The following is a 2,327-nucleotide window of genomic DNA, read 5'->3' on the forward strand; positions in this document are numbered from 1 at the left end:
GGCGGGGGGAGGGGGGGACATGTTTGATATTCGGGAGCGGCCCCGAGGGGGAAAGGGGGGCAGGCTGTACCATTGACCTGCGTGGGGCAGGGGGTTGTACCACTGGTTTTCTGCACGGGGATGGGGGGGCTGGACTCTACCACTGAGCCAAATAGGGGCTTATACCACTGACCCTCTGCCAGGTAGGGGGCTGTACCACTGATCCCCTGCGTGGGGGCAGGAGGAGGTGGCCTCTACCACTGACCTGCCTCTTGGGGCTGGTGCTGGGGCTGTAACTGTGACTTTCTGTATTGGGTGGCGGCTTGGCTCTACCACTGACCTGCTTCATGAGGGGACTGGAAGCTGGGATTGTACCAGTGACTCTTGCTGGGTAGGGGGCTGTACCACGGACCTGCTGCATGGTGGGGAAGAGGGCAGGACACTACCACTGACCTGCTGTACTGGGGAGGGGGTGGGCTCTAACACTGACCCTCCCTACCAGGCAGGGGGCTCTACCACTGACATGCTGTGTGGGAGGGGGAAGGGGTGGTGGGACCCTGCTGCCTCTGAGCAGCAGTTCCTGACTGCAGTTGTGGGGAAGGTGATGCCCCTCAGAGGGACCCCTCCTCCCCGATAGAGAGGTTATATTGAAAATGTGCGTTAGGTGAATTTCGTTTGCCCACTGGGCTCGTTTCCACACTTCCCCTTGCCAGCCACTGAGCTGCAAGTGTCATTTGGGGAGGTGGGGAACATGAGTCTCATGTTTTCACGTGACTCCAGGAGCTCAGTCCTCAGGACAAAAACATTTGGTGAGGGGTTTTTTGTTCTTGGATTTGAGGAAATACAGTAATTTATGTGTGTTCTTTTCCAAAAACAGCTCAGGGAAGCTTCCAATAAAAGGCTAATTCATTTATTATTTGTAAAGTGGATTGTTCACAAAGAGATTAACCAAATCCATAGAGGACAGGTCCATTGGAAGCTATTAAATAGAACAGTTAGGGATGACAACCCTAACTAAATGGTTAACGCCATGACGGGTATGATAGAGAATAAGCCCTAGACATACTCTATATACTCTCCCACTAAGGTATTTGCTACATGTCAGAGAGAGGATATCTGTCTAGGTGGACAATTGGTTTTATCCAATATGGCCCTTGCTAAATAGTTAGAAAATTAAATATTAAAAGAAGGAGTATAATAAAGCAAACCCCCCCATTAATTAAAATATAATCTACCCCCCATTAATTTTAAAAAAATCTACCCATGTCCCTGTCTCTGATCTAGTTGTTCTGTATGGCCTGTCAAAAGATTTGTCAGAAAGGTAAATGCTTACTTTGGAGGTGTGGCTGACTTCTGCAAATCACTGAATGTCCAATTTTTCTTCTAAAGAAGCTGAAGAAGTTTTTAAAGTGAAGAAATCAAGTTACAGCAAAAAGATAGTAAAACAGCTGAAGAAAGAATACAAAGAAGACCTTGAAAAATCAAAGGTTAAAACAGAAGTCAGTTCTCCATCTGATGGTAATTGAAACTTTTATTAACTGCAAAGATTGAATATTCCATATACAAATGAGTTGATGGCTGAAGTTTTGAGTTGTGGCGTCGGTCTCTTGGGGGAATTGAGCATTTAAATGCTTTGTGGGCTTGACAGGTGGAATTATTCCCATTTTATAGAAATGGAAAGGGTCAACGTGTCAGAAAAGCTATATTTTATATCATCTTCAGAAGTGACATTAAAACCAAGTAGGCTTTAACTTCCAAGTCTGCTCATTTTTTCTAAACAATGCTCAGTTTCTTCCTCTTAATACTTAGTTTTGAGCTACATCCAATACTTTGTCACCATGTAGTCTTGTTACACAGTTTGAATCCACAGAAGGGAATTTAAAGTGAGGGAAAATTGGATAGGCATGGCAGAGTGGAGTTTTTTTATCTTAAGCTCCTGCAGTAGACTGTTTCTTCTACAACTTGGGTTCCAAACTAAGAACCAGAACTCTGAGCTGGGAGAAATGTGGGTGGAGACCAGGAGGTGAAGACAAGCTGGAGCATGTGAGATGGGTCTATAACTGTTGAGAGTATGGGCCTTTCAGAACTTGGGATAGCATCTAGGATTTCCAGGTCTTGGTGTCTCTTTGCTGTTAGCAAGTAACTGTAAAGCCCTTTAGCAGAGTGCTTCCATTAGTGCTTGGTTGGCTCTAGAGCAATGGCATTCAAACTGGGTATGCATACCTCCAGTGGTAGGAGGTGCTTTGCCAAGAGGTATGTTCCTATATTTTAATAATAGTGTTGGAGTTTCATACTGGCTAACATGTTGTGAGTAATGGCCTTGCCACATGTTGATGTCAGTGTCCACG

General features: G+C 45.4%; 1 protein-coding gene across 4 annotated transcripts in view; it reads left to right on the forward strand.

Annotated features, from left to right (window-relative positions):
* Positions 1–60: 60 nt before the first annotated feature.
* PAXBP1 (PAX3 and PAX7 binding protein 1) overlaps positions 61–2,327 on the forward strand; it is a 40,720-nt gene continuing 38,453 nt past the window's right edge. For all 4 annotated transcript variants that reach the window (XM_025214405.1, XM_025214406.1, XM_025214407.1 and 1 more), the window contains exon 1: positions 61–1,497. In XM_025214405.1, the coding sequence (XP_025070190.1) occupies positions 1,347–1,497 (151 nt within the window). In that variant the 5' untranslated portion in view covers positions 61–1,346. The remainder of the gene's footprint in view (positions 1,498–2,327) is intronic.

The sequence above is a fragment of the Alligator sinensis genome, unplaced genomic scaffold (genome assembly GCF_000455745.1).
Source record: "Alligator sinensis unplaced genomic scaffold, ASM45574v1 scaffold996_1, whole genome shotgun sequence".
NCBI lineage: Eukaryota > Metazoa > Chordata > Crocodylia > Alligatoridae > Alligator > Alligator sinensis.